The 27,387-nt window shown below is 37.5% G+C and overlaps 1 protein-coding gene across 2 annotated transcripts in view; it reads left to right on the forward strand.

Annotated features, from left to right (window-relative positions):
* WASL (WASP like actin nucleation promoting factor) overlaps positions 1-27,387 on the forward strand; it is a 48,239-nt gene that overhangs the window by 9,002 nt on the left and 11,850 nt on the right. For both annotated transcript variants that reach the window (XM_041405376.1, XM_041405377.1), the window contains exons 2-6: positions 14,596-14,730; positions 15,998-16,084; positions 16,594-16,690; positions 21,543-21,566; positions 26,379-26,547. In XM_041405376.1, the coding sequence (XP_041261310.1) occupies positions 14,596-14,730; positions 15,998-16,084; positions 16,594-16,690; positions 21,543-21,566; positions 26,379-26,547 (512 nt within the window). The remainder of the gene's footprint in view (positions 1-14,595; positions 14,731-15,997; positions 16,085-16,593; positions 16,691-21,542; positions 21,567-26,378; positions 26,548-27,387) is intronic.

Raw genomic sequence — 27,387 nt, forward strand, 5'->3', positions numbered from 1 at the left:
AGACATTTTTTCCCTTTACTCCCCCTCAGTCAGCCAAAGCAAACAGAAACATCACTTGGCTTATGACACTAAATATACACAAAGGCATCCAAATAAGCTCCTCTCTCTAAAACTGTGTTTGATTTTTGTGGTTAACTGAAAAGAGGAAGAAAACTATGAACATCCTGTAGTGGTGTGTGTTCTGTGCAATACCACAGGCCAAAGCTTCCCCTTGCATTTGCAGAGTAGGAAGCAGTAGTTTCTAACAAATTAAGTGCAGGGCTATTTTTTCCTTTATTTGCTTTAGGTTTTAGTTAAGAGTGTCTCAGGTATGAAATTCATTTTATAACTGGATATGCATTTATTAGCATTTATGTTTTTATCAAGCTGATAATTAAGTTTTTAAAAATTCAAGGTTTGGGCTTAATTTTGTGTGATATGTGAACCAATATCTTTTAGCCATACAATAGTGTTGTAATTTTGACCTTTCTTAAATAATGTTGGTCTCTTTGTGTTACACTGTACAGTTAGCACTGTGGTCAGTTTGTGTAGCTGGAAATTTAAAACCTTGTATAGCTTTAAATTTAAAGTGTGATTGTGACAGAAAGTGCTGGTTGCATGTGGTGTCTAGAACTCAGTGATTCAATACACCATTTCTTTATTTTAAAAAATAGTTTTGTCTTTAAAAGATTTGTCCATATCATATTCAGGTGCCAGTATTTCTATACCTGAGAGACTGATAATACAGCTGTTGCCTCTGCTCAGGTCATGACCCTCCTTGCCTTAATTCAAGCATCTAGATGCAACATACCTATAGTTGTGTTAACAGTTACAAAACTGTTATAGTTTTTTTAATAGGATGCATGGAGATGGATTTGGTGCTAAATGTTTTGCTGGGATATGTAGATCTCACTCCATGTCATGGTTTTAACTTCATCTTTTTATGTAATTCAGAAGGTCTTGCTTTGAATGCTTCAGTTCGTCATTGAGGCTTTTCCTTAACAGCCTCTTCGAATACCTCTGGTCTTCTCTGACTGTAAATGACAGAAAAAATGCTGTTTCTCTGTCCTCTTTTCATATTGTTTATGGAAATTTGTTTACCAAAAAAGCGTTCATGCTGCTGCTCCAGGCTTCACACTGTGTTACCAAGCAGTCTCTCACACTGACTATACCTGTCTGGACCATACCTTTATGTTGCTGATAACATTTAAGCTTGGTGGCAGAAGGATGCATCTTGTCTATTTTCTCACTTGTGGTCTGTCAGCCAGCTGTGCTAACAAACCTAAGTGGGGCAGTAGCATGAACTCAGGCACTGTTCCGTGACCGTCCACGGTGTTCAGTTTGTTGGCACGCTTCCTGGCACAGTTTTGAGTGCTACCCTAGTAGTTGCTCACTTTAGTATGAGTGTGGTTTTGAGATTAGAATGGTGTAAACAGCTCCTGGTACATCATATGGGGTAGGGCCATCCTTACCCAGTTTGTGTTGTGTTGGGAAGAGAGTTTGTTCCACTGTGCATATATGCATTCTTCACCATTTCCCATCATATCCAGAAAGTGGTCCCGGTCTTAGTAACTCATATCTGTACAACCAGGGGAATCTGCAAGAAGGCAAAAGCAGTTCTGGGGATGGGGAGATGTGAACTGTCTGTTCTAGCATAGTCAGTAGCATGTAGGTCTCAGAATAAGTGTCAGCTCTGCTGCTGTGCGCATAACTGTCTGCTTTGACATTAAGTTCAAGTCAAACCTGTTTTTCCTGCCAGCAGCAAAATTCAATATTGTCTTTCTGCTCCTAGAAATTGCTTTTGGAAACCAGGGAAAAGGTAGGTGCCTAGAAGTTTACAGCAGATGAAAGTGTGCCTGTGCACGTAATCACCTGATGCAGTGGACACATTATCAAGTCTATTTGATACTGATACTGTGAATACAGGCTCATAAGGTTTCAGATCTCTGATTCCAGCAGGGAAAAAAAGATTTTGCCTACTGGTAAAGAGATGTAGCTGACTTGTAGCTGTGCTTCTACAGAGTGCATGAGGTACAGCAAGGATGACCTTAAAGGTTGCTGCATTTCTTTTATTTCACTTCTTGTTTGTAGAGCAATGGCCTAGGAAAATGTATCCCTTCTGAAGGTTTCTTTTCTGATGAGTAGTTTGGAAGTAATTTTGGAAAAGTTCTGTGCATCTTCAGAGCCTCCAGAGATATGCTTCGTTGCCTCAGAATCTTAATGCATTCTGGAGTGTCGTAGCAGTTTCCCATCGGCTCAGATGCAGTAATTTGTTTCCTGATTGACTTCCAGAGACCATTCTAGGGTGTCAAATAGTGTAATTAGTATAGTTTAATCATCACATACTGTGCTGGTATCTCACCTTAGTTGTTGGTTCTGTCTGGGGTATGAGCTCAGGAAACTTTTCAGTTTGTTCTGTCTTCCATGTGCACAAGATCTGCTAGATAGTGTTTGTATGCCTCAGTTCTGTAAACTCTTCTCTCAAGTTTTTATTTTATCATTTTTTCCCCTTGAGTGTCTGGTTATTCCCTCTCTCCCTTCAGGCCATATTTTTTCCCAATGTCACTTTTATAATCAGCACTGGCAGGAACTGGTCCCCTGGTGAGGCTTGGTGCTGTGCAAGCAGTTTTCTCCTACAAAAGGTAGCATTTGGTTCAGAGCAGATGAGTGGTTTTAGTCTTTATTTCAGGATGGTGACTTGCATGTCAATTCTGGCTGCAATACTTATTTTAGCAATGAGATGATGCAGTACCAATATCCATTTGACTGGAAATAACTTCTCCAAGGGCACCACATACAAAAAAATATCACTACGATGCAAGTCTGAACTAGCAGCAGGTGTTACATAGTTGGCTTATTCCAGATAAACAAATCAGCCTTGAATATGGATGTCTGCCATGCATCATCAAAGGCTGTTTTTCAGTTCAGGTGCTCTGGGCACTTTAAGTGCAGCATGGTGCCTGCTTTGTGAGAGTAACCTACTCCTGGAATGGGCTGACTGACATGTTACTTCTTGGAGTCTGGAATTCTGCAGGGGACTGTTGCATTTGTTGCAGAACCGAAGCTTTTATGTCGGGATTGGCAGATTTAGAGATATTAGTTCCACATAATCTAATAAAAAACTCTCAAGCTGTGTATAATATTGCACCTGGTGGATGGCAGTAGCATTCTGAAGCATGCACTTTTGAGTAAAACATGTTCAATGGGATACTTCCATTGGTGAAGCTAACTAGCTTTCAGTGTGTTCTGTAAATCTGCTCTGTGTGCCCAGGAATAGATAGTAGACTATCAGGAAATCAAGATTTTTTTTTTTTTATTTACCCCAAACCCCTCATCCCCCTGCAAGGTTTATAATACCTGACCTGAGAGTTTTAAACACAAATCTTGAGCTGCAAAGGCCATGCTACAGTGGTGTTTTCAGCTCCTAGGGGAGTTTAGGGGACCAAGTAGCAATGCCAAAAGCTAAAGTAAACTCTCCCTAGCATTTTTCAATGTAGGTTCACTTCAATCCTTTGTAAATGAACCTAGATATATGGGGATGATGAGATTACCCCTATTGAAGGGCTGTGTCAGAACTAGGCTAGAGTGCCTAGTTTTCAAAGCTACTTCTTTTTGGGTGGGTTGTCTTATATTTTTTTCAATGCCTACATACTGAGACTTCACGGATTATTATTGCTCAGGGCTTTTCATGGAATAGACCACTGAGTGATAATAGACCAAGTACATGGGAAGGTTTGAGTCATATACATTGTACTCTTTAATCTTCTCTCATAAGAATCACAAGTTAAATGTACTGTGTAAGAAATAAGTGTGATGGTGACTTACAGAAGCATTAGTAATTTTGTTACAAAGAATTTGCAGCCATGGTTGGTCTAGAATAGAAAGAGGTGATTTAAACTGTAAGTCTAAGATCTCTGTACATTCGGCCATCTAAGACCACCATTCTGTGACACTGCTTCCAAACTAATGTTTCTTTACAGACAAGTGAATTTAAGTGGCTTTTGGTCTCCACAGCACGTTGGTAAATGTAGTGCTGGTACCTGCAAAGAAGGAGCCCCTTTGGGCAGTGATAATTGAAACTGTTAGCTCCAATAAATGTCACTAGACTCAAGGGGCTTCCCCTGCCCCGGTGAAAGAATATCTCCATTTCCTTACCTAAAACAGATGTGGAAATTAACCTGTCTTAACCTTTGCTATTAACAGAGACAATCATGTTGACACATATCCCACACCCTCCAAAAATAATTTCTGTCTGTGACAGCATAATACTTCTTCATCAGTAGTTCTCAAAGCACTTTACAGTGATAGAGGTCAGTGTCTCCCTTACGTGGTACAGATGAGGAAACTGAGGCACGGGGGACAAACAAACACTAGCATGCAACTTCTTATTACCAGAACAAAATGAAAACCAGGAGTCTCCTAGGCATTCAGCTGGGGTCTAATCTTTTATCCTGCAGTAAACTTTGAATATAGCAAGGGATCATAGAACTAACACATCTTCATGCCTTTTTTTCCCCCATAGTATACCAGCTTTTTAAGACTTGTCACCAGGAATAACTATTCATAGCAAATTCATTTGCTGGTATATATTTTTTTTAAAAAAATCTTACATGCAGTTATGTATTTGACTTGAATTGCCATAACTATTCTGTTTAAATGTGAACTGCTCAAGGAGGAATTAATACATGTTGAATTAATACATGTTGAATTGTGGCACAGTGAAAGTGTGTGTGTGGGGGGGTTGCATCTCTAAGTACCTTTATGTAAGTGGATTGAGTCTGCTTTACAGGACAGGACACAAGTTGTATACACAATTGTGAGACCAGTTGCTGGCTATTATTATAAAAGAGGTTTTACTTTTAATAGCCTTTTCTCATATTTCTTAATATTTTGAAGGGAGTGCTTTGTTTTATGTTGGCATGTAATTAAAGCACTCTTTTATAAAAGAGTTCTTTTAAAACTATTGAAGCTGCTTTATTTCAATCTTCCCTAAGTATCAAAAGTCAAAATTCCATGTTGTTTTCTGCCTTCAGGTGTAAAGATCATAAGTGAAGTTCATGTCTGCAAAGCAAATACTTATTTTTTAATGTTTTTTAAATCTGGGCCTGGGAGTACCAAGTGGATGCTGAATAGCATTTTCAACGGCTCATTAATGAGTGTTCCAGAGCTGAGATAATTCATGAATCCCTGAGGTTTATGCTTTGCATCCTTTCCTTACACAGTTTACTGTTCTGCAGATTTTTACTTCTAAACTTCGATACCTATATCACTGAGTGGGTTGATAAGGAGCTGCATGGATCTAACTTTAAAAAAATGGGCCTGAATTCTGATGTTTATCTCAAAGCACTCTCATATCTTCAAAGTGGTTACGAGGATTTCCTTATAAGAATCTGCATTTAATATGCAACTAGTATGTAGCATTTACAAAAAAGTTTCTGTGCAGAGAATGGAATGGTTGAGGGCTGAAGGAAGAGGACCTTAGTGCATGAAGGCAGTGAGTTGCTGTAGAAGAGAAAAGGGAATGTTGAGGGCAAGAGGCTGGGTTTTCTTATAGCTGGATGGGCAGTGGAATAGGACAAAACAGAGGAGAGCTCAAATTTTATCCTATGCGTTGCATGAAACTTGTGATTCTTGACTTGAATCTGCAATTTCTGTGTATGACCATGAAACATAGTTTTGAGAGCTGGTTAATCTATGTATCTGTGCAATCTCTTACATGGTTATATAAGGTTCATCCTAGTCTTGGGAGTCTTGATAAATTTAAAATGGATCAAAACTGAAAGGTAGACTTCAGCATTTCATCTGAAAATTCCCTGAGCTTTGGCAAGAACAGTCTTACATGCTTTGAATCTGAGTGTTTCTTAGGAGGCTGGAGAGGGAGTGGAACTGCAAGACAAAATGTCATCTTTAGTGAGAATTTCTGTTCCATGGCAGTAGACAGTGACAAATTTATGGAGAGCCTATATGCAGTCAGTGTATTATCTATTTCTGAAAGTAACTATATGAAACAACTTCAACTCCAGAACACGGGTAACTGTTTTGCTCTGTGTGCTGTTTTGTGGCCAGCCAGGGTTTCAGCAGCATTAAGCAGTGAGGTGCAGCTCAGTGAGTGATGCTGCAGGTAAACAGGAAGTGACAGTGTTCAATTTGCTCATCAGTGGAAACCACAGCTTGTGTATGTCAGCTGGTAAATGATCTGCTAGACTGAGATAGCTTGGAATATTATAATCTGCAGCATGCTTGTGGTTATGGTTATGTCATATCTCAGGAAGGCTGAAGTCTTCCATGTGCTGTGCTGAATGGAGGGTGTAGGATTTAAAAATATCTTCATGCTGTATCTGGTAAAAGAATGTCTCTGTTAATCATGTGCTGTTTGATTAGGTTTTATATGCTGTGCTGTTTGCCCACACCTTAATTGTTGGTTTTCTGTGATCCACCATTGAGCAATGTTTTGAAAAGGAGTTGGCCAGCTCTAACTGAACTGGGGGGTTGTGGGAGGTACTGGAAAGGCAAATGAATTTTTATCTGAAGACACTGATTAAAATGTGAGCTGTCTGTAACTGGCTGACTGAGGATTAGGAGTGAAGGATGTCTTCACTGGACAACAGCAGAGTTAAGTTCAGACAAGCACTTTTATGGCTTAGATTTGTCAAACAGCAGTCCCTTGTTTCATCCCTATTTTGTTCTGACATCACTTAATGATCACTGGTACCTTCTTCACATCAATAAAATATCTTTAGTGAGGATGTTGCAGCTGACTTGTTGGGTTGTCAGGGCACAGGCAAGACAGGGAATCTGTTATTAAGTGTTAAATTTTTGGTCTCTTAATTCCTTAAATGTTTCCACATAACACTGTGCGTTATGTGAAGTTGTCTTCTCATGTTTCAGAAGTGATAGGAAATACCTGAAATGGCTTTGTTACTTCTGAAAAAATTTCTTCCTTCCTTCTGTCTTCAAATAAGAAAAAGCAGCATCTCTTACACAGTAGCTTTATTTCTAATAGCCTAACTTTTTGTATAGTTGGAAAAAATTACTATTTTCTTGGCATCTATATATGTGGCATTTTTTAATCAGTGGGTAATCATTGGAAATTAATTAAATTAAAAGCAAGCTTTAAGCTTAAAATTAAACACCTGGTAATTGTAGCAGATAATTTCACAAGCAGTAGAACTGGTGAGGCCTTAGTGTTTTCAGCTGAGTAATTTCTCGATTTGCACAAAATAAAGTTTTACTTGTGTGGTTGGATATTTACAAAAGGCTTTCTTTTGTCAGTCCTGTCAAATAATGTTAAGTCTTGTTTTAGTGTTCCTGTCTTTGGAGCAATCAGTCGGTCTTTGGAAAACAATGTCCTGTAAAGGGCATAAAAATTAGAAGATTGTTTCTAGCTGCTTAACTTACTGAAAGTTGCTAGCAAACTTCTGAAGTTCTGTATGTATTATTTCTATGGGAAACTAGTTTAAAATTATGTTGGTAACATCTGAAGCTAGCTTTTTTGCAATATGCAATTGTCTTTAAAGATGAGATTCTTAAGAATTTGCTAAATATATCTTCAGAAGCTGTAATAGCTTTAAAAATTGAAGTAATCACAGTTTGTCCAAATTAAAAATAAAGCAGTAGTCAAATCCCCACTGGCTGAATGCTGTCACATTTAGACTCAGTTGTGAAGATTCTGGAGGCAACCTGGTGTGAAAACAAATTATAAACCAGTCTGAGAGTTGCAAAATCTGACTGACGAAAATTTAATTTTGTAGTAAAAATATTGTGGAGTCCTTGAAGAGTATTGTAAGCACGCGTGTGTGTGTGCATACTATCAAGACAGTATCATCACGCTTCTTATACAAGATGCAGTAACCATAAATAGCCTGATGCACTGTTTTTAGAGGGAGAGAGCCTAAAAAGCCAGTTAGATGCATCTGTTGTGCTTATTCTGTCGTCTGGGGCCCTAATCCTTGCAGTCCTTCAGATAAAGGTGTCACCAGTAAGCAAGAGTAGTCTGCCTTCAGCACCACCAGTCCTTTCTCTCTCCAATTTCTTCCCATCTCAATCCTTTCCCATCTGTAACTGAAAAGCAATTACAAGTTGACACTTGTGAATACTTCCTGATATTTTAAAAATTTGGTGGTGATGTTAATTTGTGTTCGTATTTCTCGCTGTTAGGTCTGAATTGCACCTATACCATCATACTAGACATCCATGCTTATGGAAGTTGACTTAACTACTCTTCAGGGCTTATAAATATTGCAGGATTCTTAACCTAATTAAACTCTTCTAGTTTTCTGTGAAAGTGCTAGGAAGTCTTTTTGTCTACTGTAGCAATTGCCTCTGCTACTTGAAATGTTGCAGTTGTTAGGGAAGCATACTCGCATGTTTTTTAGTGGCTTAATTACTTAGGGGTCATTTCAATAGTGGCAGGCTTAGTCAATCTGTTTAAAATTACTGTTGGTAGAGGTTGCAGTGCATGCCTTCTGTAGGAGTGCATGGTGGAGAGAACGTTCCCTCTAGAAGTGGGTTACCAGCCCTTCCTAGCAGGAAGGGAACATACAGTTCCCACATGACAGGAGACTCCTCAATGCCAAGAAAAAAAGCTACATTTTTTTTTCTTGCAACAGGTCCACTGTTCAGAAGGAAAATTAAACTGCCAGAAAGAGCAAATAGAGCTTGCTTGTGTAGGACACCAAAATCTTCCTTTGAGGTAGGGGTGGAAATTCTGGTGCCTTGTCCCTGCAGCAGGTTTTATGTTTCTGTATTGAATGATGAGATTAAATGCATAGCTGTATTGAGCACTACAAAAACGTTTTTGGAAGCTCCATGTATTTATGACATTGAAAATAAGGCAATTGCAAAACAACATTGCCACTGTCTAATTACAATTGCATTTGCATTGAATTACATGGAGTAATTTAAGTACCAACATTTAAAAGTGTAATTGCTAAAACCTAAGCTTTTTTTAGAAGAACACCTAAGATTTCAAGTACTGTCTCTGCTTGATTAGTCAGTGCTATATTTTGGTTGTTTTTTTCCTTCAGAATATTTCTCATCTGGAGAAAAAAAATGTCAGCCACTGAGTTCTATCTAATTGCAGATTTTTCTGTGATTGAAGGTCAATTTTCTATACAGCCTGGTCTCACTTCTGCTTCTTGTTTTTCTCATTCACAAATCTTAATGATGTTGTTTCTGTATGTTCTTTTCTGAGTCAGCTAATGCTAGGCTATTAGAGATTGCTTTGGTACTGAGGCTTCCTGCTGTTCTTGTGGTCAAGATTAAAGTTAGGCCTTACTAAGCATTTCTGCAGTGAAATGGTACTTGATAGCATGCCTGTGTTCCTGAACCCTGCTCTCTGAGAAAAACTAGCTGTTGTAGTGTCAGAGAAAGCAACAGCTCTTCATTCTTGAACAGTCACCCTAGAAGCAAACTGCAGGCTATCTTCCTGGTCTTGTATCAAAGAAGAAATGTGTTAACCCAGGAGCACCCTACATCATTTGTCAGACTGCAACATGTTGGCTTAGCTATAATGAAAATTTCCATCATAGCATGTCTTGAAAATACTTGCCATAGGTATCTTCTCACCAGCTCTAGTATTTATTAGGACGTTTCCAGACACCTGCTTTATGGAAAAGAGAAGATAAATACTCATTTATATTGTTAGAGGGTTTGGATTGCACACAACTATTCACCATAGCTTGCTTTTTTTCCCACACAAATGTAAAAGTAGCTAATTGAGCTGAAAGTCCTCAGACTGACTTGGTGAAGAAGCTGCAGCCATTGCATAGGCTTGTGTTTTTTCAAGAGGTTACTCTGCTTGAAAGCAACTGCTACTACTTGCATTCTTGCATTACAGGACAAAGTGTTCTCTTTTTTTATTTAATATTTTTTCCTGGTTTTGTTTGTAAGACACTTTCAGGGGCTGGGAAGGATAACTTGAGAAAAGCAAGCCTGCCATGTGATTAAGTTCTGTGTGTATGCATGGTTCTGCCCCTTTATGGGAAAAAACCCATCACTCTTAAAATTAGGAAAAGTTTGAAAGTTAGTGCTGGTATGTTTTCAGTAGTACTGTCAACATGTAACACATAACAATACTGAGCCACTAGAGAAATATGTGAAACCTAGATGCGTTTGTACAAGCACCAAAATGGGAGTTAAGTACAGAGGTGATTTTGTAGCCCTTAAACTTAACTGGACAGAACCCTGAGCAAATAAACTCTAGGCTTTTAATAACCCTTTTTGTGAGCAGGAGCTTGGCCTGGAAGACTTGGAGAGGTCGCATCCAACCAAAGTCATTTTATGAGCCTTTGATCTTTGCACCACAACCTGTTGTCAGCTGTATGTAAACATTGGGACAAAACATTTAAATGGGTCTTGCTTTCTGTTCTGCTGTATACTGAGGTGGCTGAATGTCTTGCAGCTTTAATCTTGCTGCCACTCTTTGTTGTGACTTTTGGCCCACTATGTTGTAATGTCTGTCAGCCATAAGCCATGCATTGTCATGATTCTTTTTTGCAATGAGGTGTGCCACTGATTGGGTTGGTTTGCTTTGCTGTTTTTTAAGAAGCACTTGAGTTACAGCAAGTCAAACTTGACAGGCCACTGCAGCAAATGTTCACACCAGAAGCCGATCAAAGTACACATCTATCTGCTGCCCGGTCGGAAACTCTCAGTGGCTGTTGTGATCGCATTCTGCAGACGTGTGATGACTGGTTGTGGCTGTGTCTTGCAGGCAGAAGGTGTTTTCATGAGCCTTTTGTTGGTACCACATATCCTCCAGTATGGGTCCAAGGGTAGGACCAGCTCTTCCAGTGAGACAGCCAATGCACAGCTGACAACACAGACTTGCTGCTTCATAGCTCATCAGCTTGAGGGGTGTGACAGGTTCCTGGAATCAATGGTATGTCCTCTAGCTGGAGGCTGACTGTGGAAAAAGTAGAGGGAGCTGAGCAGGGTTGGTTTTCACCTCCACGGCCCATCAGTTTTTGGGAGACTATCTTATTTCTTTCCCCTGTGCACCTTTTCTAGATATACAGCTATATAAAAAGGACAAGGTGCTCAGCAAAGCTCTTAAAAAAAGCAGTAGTGACAACTTCAAAATCCTCCTGAAAATAAAGTAGTAACAAAGTAACCTACTATGTCAGAAAAAAGTACAATCATTATGTTGCATCAGTGGTCTGACCTATCTGAAGAAATATTTACATATAAAAGAACCCATACTTTTAAATGCAAGATTCTCTTCAAGAATGCTGTGACAAACTGAAACAATTAATTACATTAATTGGCTTCAAAATAAACAGTAAATACTCAGTAAATGCAGTAGAATATTAAAATATGATATTTGTGTAAATGTTCTCAGATGCTGCAATTATGCAATTAAATTAGAACTTTTTAAATTGAATTTATGTGGCTAGGATTCATATTGAATAGCAGTAGATTAAGTTTTATTTTCTCAAGTTTTAAATTTCACTATGAGTCTGTGCAAATTTCAAAATCGTGTGGAATCATTACTTTTACCATCTTTGTTCCAGAAGCTGAATAGCAGAAGCTTGGCACCACTGCTCTACATAATGAAAATGAACAGGGAATGAAGTAAAAGGAGTTGTATTTGATTGTCCTCTTCCCCCTACCCCCCAAAATATACTTTGTATTTTTTTCCTTTAATGCCCTTTTAATAAAAAAACCTGAGTGGTACGACAGCAGAATTTGTAACTTTATATTCTAATACGCAAAAGCCTCATTGTGGCTTGTCAACACTAGGAATTTGTACAGTTCTAATGCGTATGTTAAAATGCAGTTGAACTCTAGACTTGGTAGACCTCAAAACAAAACCTACTTTAGATTCAGTGAAATTGTTTTCTATCTTCTAAATCAAGCTCTAGTCACAGGGTAACCAAGTATATACTAAATATATTATGATTATGCAGAATGAAGACACACTCCATTCTTCTTTGCACTCATGAGGTAGGCGTTGGTTCAAGGTTTTATAAGCAGTTGTCAAGTTACGACAGTTACTGGTTTACCCAGATACTCCAGTTGGTGCTTTTGCTGTTAGATATGATAATGAGCAATGTATAAGGAGCCGTGTCTTGACAGAGGTCACTGTCTCCTGTGCATTGAATTTAAGTTGTATAACTCCTTCCAAGACCACCCATTTCTGTGGGAAGTCCTGTTGGGTAGGGGTTAATGAAACTGGACTTGTCTTGGAGTATTGAGAAGGTTTCTTGCAGGGGTGGAGAAATAGTTGCTGTGCTTAAATGTGAACTGTAGAATGGCCCATTTTGCTCCAGTGTGTTGTCTTGTGTCTATAAGGTTATAAATTTAACACGTAGACAGTATTGGAGAAATGAGTGGGAGAGGCTGTTAAAGAAGCAAAGATTTTGAACAAAATCTGCCTGGCTGTGTCCAAAATTAGGTCATTTTCTGTTTGCAATGTAGAGGGGAATATGGAATCTCTTAGATGACATTAAGGTGCAGATGTAACTGTTTTGTTATGGTAATATGGGTAATTCTTAGGTCCCTTTCTACTTATCTGACAAGTGCAGTTATGGTTAAATTACTTGTATTACTCTGCAGATTATAGGGAGAGCAGTTTTACTCCACATTTAGTTGTAGAGCATTTGAGGAAGCAACTACAAAGCACTCTTTTCATCAGACAATCATGCTTTAACTTCTTCTGTAGGTTACCAGTAAGATTAGTAGTCTGACAACTTCTGACGAGGTGGCTGCAAAAAGAATCAGAAATATATGTTAGCTTGTGAAAGTTAGCATCACAGTGTCTGGGCAAGGGTTATATAGCTTCCCTAAGGTGTAGCCATCAGTCTGACTATGTTATGTTGACTCTATTTTAACAAAACTGAAGGGTTTTTTATTAAAAAAAAAAAAAAAAAAAAGAAATCCATCGAAACTTGGGTTATTCTTTTGGGGTTTTAAGCCATTTGAAAAGTATGACCATGGTGACAACAACATTTAGTAGATAATTTTATAATGCAGGAAGGCATGCCTGCATTCTGGATGTCTCCTGTTTGGGCAAGTAGTCAGTGTCAATGAAGGCAGAGTAATCCTTGTGGAGCAGGTGAGGAAAACCTAATACAGAGCCCATTACTCAGGTAAGGTATAAGCCGTCCAGAAAGGTCTTGGAACTGTAACAGATCTAAAATAACATCTGCTTAAAATTTGGGATGATATTAGTGATAAAGGAAATGCAGCTTTTTGACTGATAGTGAAATAAGTAGAGAACAAAGCAGAGAACTATTATTGTGATCCTATGTTCAAAGGGCTAACAAACTGGATTCATACAGCATAAGTCTCATCCCTATGCAAAGAAGGACATAGTAGGACTAGTTAATATCCATGTAAAAGTGACAAGGGTAACGTGTAGTGTGATTTTTTTTTTTCTTGGTACAAGAGTGACATAAAACTAGTGTTGCTTCCTAAACTTCCTAAAGAGAGTGTAGAGGCCAAAGAAATGTGGCAAATATCTATAAAAGATGTGCAGCATAAAGGAGCAACTGTGAAGCCATCAACACCATCTCTTAGTGTGAGAGTAAGGAGGGACAATCAACTGAAACTAGCAGGTGGCAAAAGTCTAGATAAAAGGAGCTAATTATTCACACAGTGCATAAGAAAACTGTGAAACCCAATCCGTTGCAGTGTTATCATGCTTAGAATTTCATTTGGGTCTGAGTGAACAGACAAATCTGCAATGAAACAATGCAGTATGTGCTGCTGATCTGGGGAGCTTGGAGCTCCAACCTAGCAGTTTCTGGGGATATGCTTCCATAGTATTCTATGTATTCTTCTTGCTTCTTGTATTCTTAGCTTCTTTTGGCATCTGGTGCTGCTGGAGCATAGATCCTAGGCTAGACAGCCTCTGGTTTGGCCTATTACAGATCATTTAAGCTTTGTGTCCTGATGACTTGGCTGTTAAATATTCTTTGAGAGCTTCCATTTTCCTTTCTTTATGGGACTCTTAAGGTAAGACACATATATACTAGAAAATATGCTCAAGAATGTTCTAGTGGCTGAAGCAATCTGGTTTAGAATAATCTTCAAGTCTTATTAAAATCTCTCTGTTTGAAAACAGGACAATTTCTGGTTGCCAGCTGGGAATGAGCCTAGCTCATGTGAATTCTCAAACTGTGCCCAGGAATTTTTGGAGTTCACTAGTTGGCATGGGTTAAAAATGTGCCAGAGACCACTTAAACAATTAAGCCATGTCTTCCAGTACCCATGAGTGTGTCCAGGAACTGTGTAATTTACAGTTTCATCTTCAGTATTGTGTTTGTATTCAGTTTGAAGTACTAAACAGACATTTCCTTGAGCAGTAGGGCTACTCTGTGTGACCACCGTAGTTATTGATCTGCTTCTTACATGCAAAATTTCTTTGCTGTTTTTCATGAAAAAGAATGATAAGTTCATTTGGGTTCTTAAGGTGTCTAAATCTTGCATAGAAGTGACATCTAAAGCACAGGAGTGATTTGGGGTCATTTGAACCTTATGGTGTTAACTCCCTGGGAAATCAGCAAAGTTGCTGCCTAGAAGGAACAAAACTAAGAGATGCTTTGGGAAAGGATCAATTATAGAATTTATGATTTTTTTTCCTTAAAAGTAATAGCTACCTTTTCTTTTTAGACGATGTCTTCAGCAGTTGTTCAGATATACGCAGCAGATCGCAATGCCATGTGGTCAAAGAAGTGCTGTGGTGTAGCTTGCCTAGTAAAGGACAATCCACAGAGGTCATACTTTATCAGAATATTTGACATTAAGGTAAGCATATTTTTTCTTTTTCAGAGCCTTTAAGTTTGGTTGTATTCATTCTCCATTTTGAATTCAATGAGTATAGGTTGCAGCTATGCATTCATAGAAATTCTCAAGTGGTTGTGCTTTAAGCTGTGCAATTGCAGTTGTTATCAATAGATTACAACTTTTTCAGGTACTCCAAATTCAAACAATTTCATATATGTCATCTTTAATGGATGAAATAATTATCAATTATTCTTACAGTTCTCAGAAGCTGTCCTCTACAGATGTGATTATTCACATTAGTGGAAATTAGTTTAGTATCACTGATATGGATAGCTGTCAAAATTCTAGCAGGTGTCACTACTTTGGATGGGTTAAAGAAATAGATGCTGTCTTATGTATGGGTGGAAACAATCTTTTTGGTCAGTGTGGTGCATGTGAAAACTACAGGATAAAGAAGTTGTGTGTTCTGACTTTCTGGGGGGTGGGGTGGGTGGCTTTTTCTTTCATTCCCCCTCCACAAAAAATAGAGTCATACTGAAGATCTTTGTCCTGTTACAATACTCCAATCAAGAGAGTGGGAACTGAGAGACAAAGTGTCCAAGATGTGTTTTCATAACAAAAATGATGCCGCGAAACCTAAGTCCTACTGACTGTGCTGAGACTTTGGAAAGCTTCCCATTATCTCTGCAGCCAGGAAACAGCTCCTTATCTGTCAGCATTCAGTGCTTGAAGTTTCTCAGATTTGTTCAGGATTGCCAGCTGGCACTTGCATTTGACTTTGTGATTTGGTCGCTTGATTGTTAAGACTCTGTCAGAAACTTCTTCCTTGGGTGCTGAACTGTAATGTCATTTAAATACATGAGACTTTTTAAAAAGATGAGATTTTTTTTCTTTTTAGTCAACTGTTTTCAAGTCAAGCCTGAGATAAGAACAGGAGAGACTGGAAGTCTCCTTAATTGCAGTTGCTGTTTTGTCACTGTATTCTTGTGACTGGTTGCTATTACTGCTCTCAGTATCACTGTTGCAGGGTTCTAGAACTTGAAAGGAGTTTTTGGAAATATCCAGGAATTTTAACAGAACATAGTGACCCATTGGGATAGGCTTTCACAGCTCTTCCACAACTCTGGTGTACTTTGATTTGATTGAGCTTATCTGTTGGGTTAATAGCAAGGCAGATGTTTAAGGCTATGCTGTGTCCAATTCTTAATCGATTCTCTTGTAAAAGAAGTTAAACTCTGGAATTTCATCTGAAGTTTTATAGTCTTTTTCTTTGTTTTCTTCTTTTCAGGATGGGAAATTATTGTGGGAGCAGGAGCTGTACAATAACTTTGTATATAATAGTCCTAGAGGATATTTTCATACCTTTGCTGGAGATGTGAGTCTTAATGTCTTTGAATACATATTTTAAAATGCCTTTGGTTTTGAACAGTACTTCTTTTAATGTGACTGTGGTTATTAATTCTATGAATTATTTGTAAAAGCTTATTTATTAAAGGAATTTTCGTGGTATCTCAACTAGAAAATTTAATATATAGTTGAGACGCATAAAATGTGGCTTTTTAATTTCAACTTTATTAATGAAATTTCATTTTGACTGGCAGATGATATTTATGACATATCATGTATTCTTAAAGCACAAATTTTCCTTTCCCCTCCCCTCTTTGATTTGAAGCTGCAATATTTTGCTCATGTCTCTTAGCCATGATCTTTAGAAACGTGATTAGTAGACAGATGTTCCTTAAGATAAAACGTTTCACTAAGACTTGGTTCCTAATTAGCAGTGATTTTCTTTAGTTATACCTTTAGAAAGGTGTAAGATAATATTTAAGAAAGCCTTTAAAATATTTTCTTAGTCATGGGTGGGGAAATATTAATGTTTTTCAGACATGTCAAGTTGGTCTTAATTTTGCTAATGAAGAAGAAGCTAAACTATTCCGCAAAACAGTAACAGATTTACTTGGACGACGGCAGAGAAAATCTGGTAAATATTCAAATTAATCTTAAATTCAGGCTTGTTTATGTTATTTTTGGGGAGAGGCAGGAAGCTACTGCTATGTGTGAAAGCCACTGGAGGCACTACTGCCATATTTATATTGTGAAGTAATTATGCTATTAAACCGTGCTTCTTTCTCTAGTGTGCAAAAGCTAGTACTTTGCTGAAACAACTCACCTTGGTGTTCTGTTCTGTAAGTGTAAGCTGAGACCCCAAGGTTGTGATTTGAAAATACAGATTGGGGGAAAGAAAAATTGTAAGCTGACATTGGGAAAACTAGAAATCTTTCTCTTAAGTTGTTTTCATATTTGAATAAACCCTCTTTTAGCCCTGGGCTGTTTATAACTGATTTGTTAAATTCTGCCCAAGTGGATTGTTACAAAAATGTTGCCATCTGGTATGTTCAGTAGTTCATGAATTTTTGGCATTGATCCAGCAGTTAATAGAGAAATATCTTTTATTCAGAACTAGTGATCTTGGCTCAGGCCAAGAACAGAAGACATAATGTGCCTATACTATCCTTAGGAGCACAGGACAGCCAGTGAAGCACAGCATGCTTCTTGCCAGCTGCAAGATTGCCTTGGGAATGTGGTTAGTGCTTTAAAGGCAGCTCAGGCTTCCTACAGATCTTGTCTTGGTCATTTTCCAGGGAGCCCATAAACAACTTTCCTGTCTTGACAGCCATATGTCCGTGAAGGATAAAGCGATACAAAATACAGGAGCTACAGGATGCATTTTTGTAATCCATTCTGGAATCGCACTAGCAATGCAGTGTAGGCTTCTGTAGAAGGAGGAAGCCTTCATCCTGGAGAGCTGCCCTTGCAGCAAATGTGCATTATCTGTATGTATTCACTTGAATTTCACCAAGGCATGGTGACTCAGCAGCAGAGCACTTGTTCTGGGAGCTTAAGACTTCTTAAGATTCCCTCAGCTCAGAAGAAGTTCGTACGGTTTCATGAGAAGAAGGGGCATCATTAAGAAGTGGCAGTTACAAAGTTTCTCATACTCACATTGCAAAAGTAATTTCGCATATACTGTTGCTGAGGTTTTATTCTACTACATTTGAAACGCAATGCTACAATGCACAGAGGTGATGTGCGAAGAAGTATATTTGCATTATTGGCCGTAGCAAACCTTTTTTGAAAGTAGTGGTTCAGTCAAAATTTCTGTTCAGTTTTCTTCCTGTAGTGTTTTTTTTCTGCAGAACCAGATTAAGTTTTCCTTGTTTACTCTCTGAACTAATACCTTTGTTTGTATGCTAAAGCTCCTGTTACTTTGGATATTGTTTTAACAAACAACTCCACCTCCCAAACACCTGCAACTTCAAGACAGCTTTTATTTAAAAAAGAAAATGAAATGAAAACAAAACAATAACCTTCAAAACAAAACACTTCAGGTTTTTCCTTCCTAAGAGCTGGAAACCAAGAATTTAAAACAGTTACGAGATTCCTTAGTCAAGCCACCAGATGGAGTTCTGTATTTGTCCTTGTGACTGTTTATTTGTGCTTCTAAAATAACAGGCTTTGCACTGTTCAAATCAAAGCTGATTTTCTGTTGGTGTTTATGTTTTTATTTATTTATAAATGTTTATATGAAACATATAATAATTTACGTAAACATTTATATATTTATATACAAATGATACCAGAGTTGTATATCATCTATCATATTAATACATTTTAATTTCTTAATCACAGAGATAATAGTCTGATAAATTTGATGCTTTTCTGTTTTAACGGGATTTTTACTTTCATACCTTCCAAACTATGTTTCATTTCATAGCAGTGCCACTTGAGATGCTTTAAACTCAACTAAGTACTCCATGTGATCATGTAGCTGCCTGTTATGCCATTCAGGGCTTGTCAGACTTCTCCAGGAATCTTATGGAAAACTTACATTGTTGAAAGGTAGCAGTAACAGCAGTTCTGGCTCACAGTGCTATGGCTTGGTGCTGAGGTTAGGACACAAAACACTGTCTGACAGCTAAGAGAAGACACAACAGGGTTCTGCTCTTCCTCACTCAGCATGAAATGCGCTCCAGTATACAGACAACTACTGAGTAAGTGCATCTGGAGTTCCAGAGAGGTGAAAGTTTGGCTCCAAACAGAGAATGTACAAAAGCTTGCAAATGTACAAAATATCAAGTGGAGAGAGGGACAAAGAATATCAGGAATGAGGGACAAAGGTAGAGAAAGAATTCTTGATCTGTTGTCTAAATCTTTATAATAGTGCGGGGTTTCATCTAACTAAACTCTGGTTTGGGTTGGCCTTTTCATTTTGGGAGTTTTGGGTTTTTGGTTTTGTTGTTTTTTTTTTTAAGCCAATTAAATTCTTAACCTTATATTAGAAAAAAATTGCTATAATTCATTAATTTGTCTGTAGATTTACTTAAATAATCTCTCCATTTACTTATTAAACCAACCCCAAATAGTTCCCCCAGTAAACAGGATGAACACAGCGTGTCTCTCCTCAGTGCTTGTCGCTGTATTGCACTCTCACTTCGGGTATTGCACATAGGTACCATTACTTTTTATTTTTATTATCTCGCCTCAGAAATGGTAATGTGTGTACACACACAAGTGCCTTCTCCACATGCTGAGCACTCATCCCTAAAAGGGAAACAGACACTTGTTCTTAACTGCAAGTAGTTCTTTCTGAAATAGGAGACTTGTCTAATTTTTATGTACTGCTTGTAGCTCATGGGTGGGAGCTCTGTTGACCTTCCATGAAAGTGCTTTTTTCCTTCACAAGCTTTTGGCTCCTGAGTACCTTCCTAATGGACTTCATAAGTTTCAAGGTAGATATTTTCATATGGAGAGGGATTTTTTTTATTTGCTTTGGGGTTTTTTTTCATCTTTGGTCATAGATTTTGTTTTTGCTGCCTGGACAACAAGGGCATCTCTAACCTGCTCAGCTTGCATTGGATTCAAGTCTTGGCAGAGATTATTCTCATTTCCAGGAATGCTTATTGAAGGGAGCTGTGTTTTTTGTACATAGGCAGCTGCTGATATTCATCTGTTTTAGATCAGTAGGCATGTTCATCTTCAAAAACTGGAAAATCTGCCACTCTCGTCAGGTCATCTGCGCTTCAGGGACAAAAGTTCATACTTTCTTGTCAGCAGCGGTAACCACAGAAAAACAGAGCTAGTCTCTTTGGGCCACAAATTAATCTAACCAGTAAAAGTTACAGGAAGTATATATAATGTTTGGGTTGTTTCCCACTACTTTTTCTCTTGAACTATTTATTATAATGAAAACTGTAAAGGATTACCATGATGTGACTCAAGGCCACCTAACACTTCTATGAATGCTTCCTGCTTTTGCCATCTTCCCATCCTCTGACAGGTGATTTGCAACTGGTCCTGCACTCTCCTTTGCTGTCTCTGAGTTGCTGACTAGAACTCTGCTTATGGTCCAAAGGTTGAGTTGGAGGTTGATTTTTTTTTTTTTTTTTTTAATTTCTTTCTAGGGGACAGTAGAAGGTGTGGTTTTTTAAACCGAATCTTGTAGGAGGAGAGAGCACGGTACTTAGTCAAAGAGCCTTTTTTCTTTTTCTCACCTCAGACCTGATGCTGAGGCACCCTTGCAGAGGTTCTCCACCTCTGTGCCTGAAACTCACCTGCTGTGACCTAACAATCAACTGTCTTTGGAAGGCTTGTTCATCAAAAGTTGACTCTCAATGGGTTTTGGTCACCTTCCCATGAAGGTTTGATCTTGACAGATTCCTTTATTCTTACCTGAAGATCAGCAGACTGACATGAGGCTGATTTGTCTTGCATACTTATGATTGTATATTTTTGGGGTTTTAAGTATTTCTAGGACAAGGTCAGCACCATCTGTGGAGACACTCTGTCCCTTCTTATGTTTGTGAGTCTGGAAAAATATAACAAGTTAACAGATTTTTCTGGGCCTTGCTGGAAAGTGAAGTGTACAAATTCTTCTTATACAACTCTTGGGAGCCCCTGTTAGACTACAGATACTCCAAATCCTTAGAGAGCTGTGGCTTTTGCTATAGTGAGATGATAAACTGCTTGCCTTTATGGGTGCTGCTAAATCCAAATTTCTTAAGAGTGTGTCTATAGATGTACTGTGTATAAATATGTACTGGGGGTGTAGAGGAATTAATAGTAAGTGAGGGGAATCTCCTTTAAAGGGGAACTTATTATTATAGGCTGAGAATATTGAGGTGTAAAAATGTTACATTTTAAATCATCAAGCCAGATTCTTCATAGTCTGTGAAACACTGTGGTGCTGTGAACAGAATATCATACTAATATCAAGGAGATTCTAGTTCTTTCCATATAGTTATCTGTTATTGCCTATGTTATCTGTTGGATAACATAGGTGAAGTGTCTTACCCCTGTGTGTCCTATTTTTTAGGCATAAAGCAAAATTGACTTAAATTTTAGATTCTGTGAGGGAACAATACTCTATAAAAGTGCTAATTACATTTCAGATAAAAATGAAAGAACAGTTTCATTCAGTGGGCATCAGAAAGCATAATGCTTCAAAAATCTTACTTTGACAGGTTGTATTTAAAACAGATTATTTTTGAATATTTCACTCTACTTCACAGTTGAAATGCCTGAAACCAAGTCCATAGCCATTGCCTTATATGCTCCTGCTCAGTTTGTACACTTCAAATCAGTGCTTGTTAACTAAGATTGGGGTTTTTTTGTTCTGTAATACTTTTTTTCAACTGCACAAGTAGACTTTAAGGATTTTAATAGATTCCTAAGTTTGAGGTGAAGGTCATTGAAAGCTTCACTAGACACTAAACTTTAGATTAATTTTTCCTATGATACCTATGATTAAATGGCTCTTTTTTCTTTTTCAACAGAAAAAAGACGAGACCCACCAAATGGTAAGCTTTTTGCATGAATCACTGCATTTTATTTTTTCCTTCTGCTGTCATTTACTGTTTATGTATAGCTTTGTTTCAGATTTGTTCAGGATAGTCATGTAGTGACAAAAGCAGTAAAACTGGAGGTTATAGTATTCTTTTTGTTTCTGTTCTTCAGAATTTGTTGTGGCTTAAGAAACATTATGGCTTAGCTGGCATTTGTAAAGAATGTTTCTGGAGAAGCATGTTTTGTTGCAAGTAGGAGAGGGGGCCCTTTAGCTTAAACTGAGAAAACTTTGTGGCATGTACTTGCTGCTTGATCTTCAGAATATGCATGTGTAGGATCACAGTACAAAGTTAGTCCATTTGTCTTAATGTCAGGTATAATAATGATGGATTTAATAGCATATAATATTTTAATTTCAGTATATCTGGCTAACCATGTAACATAGTCTTGCGGGTTTATGTCATATGTTCATCAGTATTAAACTCCTTTTGAATGAAGAATTATTTGAATCTCCTTGCCTCTCAGGAGTGTGTCTCACTAGCATGAAGATACTGGTCCCTTAGGAGATCCTTGTATTAAATTGATGGAGGGAATCAAACTGTGTATTGATTTGGTACAGAACTTTTTTGCTATCCATTCTGAAATCATGAAAAAGGCACATCAATGAATATCAAGTTTGGTACTTTTGATTTCTGAATTCACACTGAAGTTAAAAAGGGATTTCTTCTGTTGTATTTGTCAGTGATCCAGATCATGTCGGTCACAGCATGTATCTGAGTTTGCTGTTTGAGCAGTGGTAGAGTTAACTGCTCTTCAGAAATCTGCTTATGGTTTGAGGTGATAGTCTTAAAATTTGTTCTGACCAAGTCATCCAAGCATTTCTCTGTAGGTTACCAAAACAGGTAATTCATAACTAAGCCTGAATTATGGGAACTAATGATTCCTTTCATATACCCAGATAAAACCTCCCTCATATGGAATACTTCTCAAAAAATTGCTTTTCCTTTTTTCATAATCTTGACGTTTTGAGGAAATTCAGGCAATCATCAGTTTAGGTCAGGCATTTTTACTATAGATAAAACTTTGCCTGGGCTGTTAAGTTTTGAAACACTCACAGTAGTGCCATGCATGATAGTCTTGCCAGCTTTTCTGAGCTTTCAAAAGGTTTTAACTGCTCTGCTTACCTAAACAGTACATCCCTGATAGCAATGTCTGCAGAGCAGATGGGAATTAGAGCAGCAATGGTGATCATGTAGTAACACCTCCCACAAAAAAAATTTAGCCTTTATCTCTGTTATAACACAATTTATTGGTCTAGTTTGCTATCCTTTAATATAACAAGATATAATAAAACTAAGCCTGCAAAAATTTTTGTGCTTAAAATACTCTCCATAACTCATGCCATAAGACCTTGGGAACAATATTTTTCTGAGAAAAATTCTCCCATGCTAAACTTGCAGTCATTATCCCTGTGCTGAATTTATTCTGAGTGTTCTGTAGAAGACATAGGGTTTATGCTCAGTGTTTCAGATTTATAATCACTTCAGGTTATATACAGGTTTCAGCATCTGTTTTTTAATAAACTGTTTCCTTGGGACATCCACATACTCTTTCAAAACCTATTAAAACCTTTTCTTTTTCTGATTTTATCAAATTCCGTAATGCCTGGCTTCTCTCTTGGTGAGAAGTTGTGTGGCCATGTCCTCAGCAGTCCCAGATAAGATGTGGTCAGGGCGTGGATTATAGCCTCAGGTTGTTGCAGCCTACACAGACTTCGCATTTCAGTATTTTGAATTAAGACTAGTGCAGATACATACTATCAGCATGTAACTGGACCAAAAAAAACACACCTATTGTAGTAACAGCTGCTTTTTATTTTGCTCTCTATATGGAGTTGTTTCTCAGAAATTCTGTTGGGAAGGAAGGATGAAACACCTGCTTTTTTTGTGCTGGGTATTAATGCATTATTAGCTCTAAAACTGAAAAATGAAAACAGTCACATTTCTGTACTCACATGACCCATGGTTGAAATACTATAAGGAATTTTTTTTTCTGGGCTTGTTAGTCTGGATTTTCTGCATACATTGAAGCTGCATGGAAAAAGCACTTGGTCTTTTGTATGACGTTTTCAATGATAGGGATTTAAGGTTTTTTTGTTTTTGTAGAATTGCAGGATTAAACTCAAATTGGCATTAACAGTTATGTAAAATGTATTAGTCTGTAATTTCCTGGGATTTGTGTTCTACTCATTTGTAATTGCTAGGTCTCTTTATGCAAATAAAGAAGAGTTATTGTGGTTGAACTGACCTCGTAGTGGAGTACTGGATGAAATGAGGATTTGTCAGAGTATTAGGTTTTGAGGGAATCTTGAGGAACCATGTGGCAGAATTTTGTTTCAGCTGTTAACTAGAACAGTTTGCATTTCTTGTAGAGCTGTCTGTAGTCTGGGAGAGATATCTAGAGAGGCTTTAAATAAAATACAGACTGGAATTAACATTTCAAAATGTTCTGTACAACGTTTTCTGGAGCCCCTTCTGAAGATGTCACAGATTTTGATAACAGTGGATGCTTAAGGCCACTGTACTGTCAGGTACTTCCTAATGATGAGCTCTATATGCCTCTTTCATCTTCGTTTATTGAGCTGTCTACACCTGCTGGGGAAGGTGCATGTGTAATGATGGGAAAAATTTTACTGGATATAAATATGGCAGTTCTAGAAGAGTACAATTCTTTCCAAGGTTCTTTTATCCCTCGTGGACATCTAAGGTCTAAACCAGATGGTAAGAAAAATTTTCATCTTTAATTTAACTGTGACCTCTTGTATGAATATTATTGTCAAGGAATCAGGCTATCAGTCCTTGTTTTTAGCTCAGCTGAATTAAACTTCCCGTTTGTAAATTGCTGCTGCTTTACAGGCAACTGACCATGTTTTAGTTCAGGATTTGATATACAGAAAGATGCACTTCAAAGACTGCTAAAAATTGGGCGAAGAATATCACCAACTTACTAGCATTATAGAGATACCTTTTGCTTTTTTGAATGTCAGTACAGCAATTGAAACTGTAAATACGAATATAATAGGTAAAAATGGGCAGAATATAAAAAATGCAGTAGGTGATTAAAGTGAAGATTAACTCCCAGTGTTTTGTACCAAGGAAATTAAGACTGTAATTTTCAATTCATTCTGAAGATTTTACTGAATTCTTGTTAAGTTTAGAGTCGATAATATTAGATGATTAGTGAATTCAGTGCTAATTTTAAGTGAAACTCTTAACAATGCAAATTGTTTTGTGTAATCTTATGTGGTCAATTTATGTTTTGGTATTCTCAAAGGACAGTTGTCTAGATAAAAAGATTTCTAGGTAAAGCATTTCTGCTTAGCAGAAAACATTTTAGAATTTTTTCATGCAGTTTCAATGCAGTTTTTAATCTTGTCTTTTAAGACTCCTGCAGAAGTGTTGGAGTTGTCATATGTTTTAGATTAGTTTTGTGTAGCCCAGTGTCATGTTTCTGTTTTTGTTTTTTGTCCTGGCCAGCACTAGGTGCCTCTCACTAAGGTGTTCAAATGCAAGTGTCAGCTGTGTTACCTGTTGTGTTGTCTACTTATCCTTTCTGATTTTTATATTGCACTGTGAACATAAGGCTCGTTGGTTCTTTCTGAATGCAGTTATGAAAAAATAGTGTCAAAACAAGGTTCAAATTTATCAAAGTCTAATTATACATTTTTATCATCTGCCCAGTAAGACTGTGTCTTTAGTTCATTTGTTAACTACTGGCTCCTAACTCACAGGTAGGGAATGTTTTCAAAACTATTTCTGACAAACTGGTTTTAAATGACTACTTAATCTCATTCTTCGGAAATTGAAATTACTTACCCTTTTTGTAGTTTTCTTTAAAAATACTCCTATGTATATATGTATATAATAAATGCATAAATTGCCTCTTAGTATTTGAGTACTGCTGTGACTTGCTTATGTCAGGAATTATCTTCTGTCAAAGCTGAAAAACCTGAGTGGAACATATGCTAGGTATGTCAGTATTGCTAGTATTACGCAAGTAATACAATATTAAGATGCTTAAATGAGCAGGAGTATAATCCAGATGCATCTTAAATAACTGGAATAATAATTCAGAATTATTTATAATTAAGATCAAAGTTTGAGAAAGTATACAAAACACAAAAATTAGAAATTGTATTTCTAGTGCTCTTTTTACTGTTTCTGCAAGCTGTTTCTTATCTGGGACTTCACTGTTTTGAAAACTTGTCAGAGAATAAGACATAAGAAATCCTGAATAGTTCCACAGATAATGGTCCTGTATTTGAAAGACAGTAGTGTGTCCAGAGCAGCTTTCTGAAGCTGTTGCAATGCTCAGGTTGTGTGTGTGATGGCAGAAAGCATTCCCACTTGCGGTTTATTAGAGGAAGGTTGTGTCTCCTGTAAGATCAGTTTAGTGTGCTGCCCAGGTGATGGCCTGCTGGCTCTTTGGGTCTAGCTGTTTATGAGAGTCACATCTTTGATCTTATCTGGGATTGTAGCTATGTTGTATCTTATGTGACTCATCATTCCATGTGTTCTGTGCCTGTTGTGGAAAACAAGCTGTAGTTCAGAAAATATTCCTGTTGCTCTGCTCTAGCAACATTTTTTTAAAAATCAAATATCTTAGTTTATGCATTGACATCCAGAATCCATCTGGATGCATGTGGCATGTGGAGCTGCAGCTAGAGTACAGGTATTCTGCAGGTCAAAAACAGCTCCCAAAGTTTGTGGATTGAGCTTGGCATTGGTGAAACACAGTAGTAAAAATCCTGTACTTTACTTTCACAGGCCCAAATCTACCAATGGCAACTGTTGATATCAAAAACCCAGAAATTACAACTAACAGATTTTATACTCCACAAGTCAACAATATTTCATATACCAAAGAAAAGAAGAAAGGAAAAACTAAAAAGAGAAGATTGACAAAGGCAGATATTGGAACTCCATCTAATTTCCAGTAAGTATGTTCTTAAGTTTGAGTTTGGTTTTGGATAGGTGGGAGTTTTGTTGCTTGGGGTGGTGGGGACACTTGAAAATGGCCAGCTCTTGAACCTGTGTAACCTGAACTAAGTGAATGCTAGCTGGAATGCTATGGGGTTTAAAAGAAGGTTAGCTTGTACACAGTTGAGAATTTTCCTGTGGCTGTAAACTAAAAAGTAGCTTGCTATCAGCTTAGAAGAGACTTGAGCTGCATAGAGGTGCCTTATTGAAGTTGTCAGCTCAGTGAAGACTCATATTCAGGCTCAGTGGTCAACTCTTTAACACTGATTCCTACACCTGCACATACTTAGCTGTGCTTTGTCATATGAAATACACATTTGGGTCCTGACTTGTCATAACTGCAGAAATTACTTGCCATGGTTTCATCTTTGGCTTTCTGTTTACAAACTTTATGTTGTGTATCTTGTGATGAAAGTACAGCATACGTCCTTCAGAAATTTTTCCTATTGTCATTTCTTACCCATCTTTAATCTTTTGGAGTAGTTATGATGTACCACTTTCAGCTTTGCTTTCATGAAACTTAGTTTTGGTCACTTGACTCAATTAACTGTTGCTTTCCTGAATGTTAATTGTTGTAATAATCGTCTGCCTTTTAAAATAAATATACTTTATTTGCTGAAGCAATTTAGGAACTTAGAGCTTGAGTTAGTTACAGGAGAGATCAGTTTCTGTGAAGAATGAGAAAATCAGTGTGACATTTACATGCCTAGTGAATGTCTTATTCTTTTGAAGTGGTATGTTGTGTCATTACACTGATGTATATATAATATAATTCCATTAAAGTAATGTTGGCATT

The sequence above is a fragment of the Onychostruthus taczanowskii genome, unplaced genomic scaffold (assembly GCF_017590055.1).
Source record: "Onychostruthus taczanowskii isolate IOZ18803 unplaced genomic scaffold, ASM1759005v1 scaffold23, whole genome shotgun sequence".
Taxonomy (NCBI): Eukaryota; Metazoa; Chordata; class Aves; order Passeriformes; family Passeridae; genus Onychostruthus; species Onychostruthus taczanowskii.